Below are 1864 nucleotides of genomic sequence, written 5' to 3' on the forward strand. Positions count from 1 at the left end.
TAAGCGGAGTAGGATTACCATTGATGATCAAAGAATAGGCAGGAGTGGTAATGCAAGTCATCACCATCTCGATGAAATGAGTAGGGAATCCTAGATGGACGAGCATGTCCTCAATAAAGCTCCACTCTACCATGTCATAGGCCTTCGTTATATCAAGCTTCATGAGGCAGCCTCGTTGTTTCTGACTCGCTCTATAAAGTTTGACCAAGTCCTGACAGAGGAGAACATTGTGAATGATATTCCTACCAGATACGAAAGCACCCTGATTCGAACTGATAAGTGAGGGAAGGATCTTGCTAAGCTGCGAGCAAATAAGCTTGGAAATGCATTTGTAGATAACAGTACAACAAGCAATAGGTCTATAATCCTTGACAGACTTTGGAATATACACCTTGGGAATGAGAGTAACAGCAGTAATGTTGATTTCTCTGAGCAGTTTCCTAGACCGGAAAGCATCCTGAATTGCCCGTGACACCTCATCTCCTATAATATCCCAAGAGTGGTGGAAGAAGGCACTATTATAACCATCAAGACCGGGGGCCTTGTTTTTGTTGATCGAGAGAACAACACTCTTGATATCTTCCTGTGAGAACATAAAGTCAAGCAGCATATGTTGGTTGTTATCCAAGCACCGACCCTACTTAATAATGTGATCAAAGACACAACATCTGCAATCCATTGAGGAACCTAACAAGTGAGTATAATAATCAATAAAAGAGTTAGTGATGAGATTAGGAGAATCAACCCATTTGCCATCCATATCGAACAATGCTAAGGTTATTCTTTTTCCTCGCTTTGATATAATTGTGAAACAATTTGGTGTTCTCATCACCCTCTCTAAGCCAATGGAGCTTTGCTTTCTGGTGTAGGATCATCTGATAGTCACGATCGGTCTTCTGAAAGTTAACTGCTGCCATCTTTTCCACATAAGCCAAACTGGGGTCACTTGGATTTTGGTGCAAAGCTTCTTGTGCTTGAAATAGTGCGGTTTTAGCCTCCTTAAAAGCTACTGCAAGAGATGACTCAGTTCTTCCATCTAAGGCTTTAAGAAGGGGCTTCAACTTCTTCAATTTCTGAGTAATTTTAAACATTCTAGTGCCCTCGCACTTAAGGTTCCAGGCATGCTGGACTGTGTCTATGAAAAGTTCATGGGCCACCCAGTGATTATAAAATTTGAAAGGCTTAAGACCCTGGTGCACTGGCACTGTGGTGATCACCATAGGGCTATGGTCAAAATCCCCTTCTGGAGTGAAGTGAACGATAGCTTCTAGGAAGGTGCTGTCCCAGAGTTGATTGCTTAAGAATCTATCAATCTTCGATAAGACCCTGTTACCCCCATCTTGTTTGTTATTCCAGGTATAAAATCTACCCATACTTTTGACATCATGGAGCCTACATTGTTGCATGCAATAAGCCATCGGCCGAATTTCTTTTTCTCGCACAATAGAGCCAATTCTATCATCATAATGCATGATAGCGTTGAAGTCACCACCTACACACCATGGTTTGGATTGGGATGTAGCTGTATCTAAAAGAAATTTCCACAGGCTATCTCTTTTTTTAACATCATTATGGCCATACACAAAAGTACAAAGGAACTTCAATCTAGTAGCATTAACCAAAATTTCAGTATGAATCAATTGATCTGTCATATAAAGAACATCAAGAGTAAAAACATGAGGGTTCCAAGCAAGAATAATTCTACCATTATAATGATGAGAGTGATTAGAAATTAAATTCCAGTCGGGACATAAGCTAAGGTAAACATTACCAAGGGAGGCTCTCTTTACCCTAGTCTCAAGAAGGCTAAATAATTGAATATGGTGAGAGGAAACAAAATCTTTGACTTTCCTCCTTTTCTTCA

General features: G+C 40.3%; 1 protein-coding gene across 1 annotated transcript; it reads right to left on the bottom strand.

Moving 5' to 3' along the window:
• Positions 1-740: 740 nt before the first annotated feature.
• On the bottom strand, positions 741-1652 carry LOC130808335 (uncharacterized). Its single transcript, XM_057673814.1, has one exon. The coding sequence runs from the start codon at positions 1650-1652 to the stop codon at positions 741-743; it is 912 nt and encodes a 303-aa protein (XP_057529797.1).
• Between the last annotated feature and the right edge of the window lie 212 nt (positions 1653-1864).

Source organism: Amaranthus tricolor, chromosome 1 (genome assembly GCF_026212465.1).
Source record: "Amaranthus tricolor cultivar Red isolate AtriRed21 chromosome 1, ASM2621246v1, whole genome shotgun sequence".
In the NCBI taxonomy this organism is placed as follows: Eukaryota; Viridiplantae; Streptophyta; class Magnoliopsida; order Caryophyllales; family Amaranthaceae; genus Amaranthus; species Amaranthus tricolor.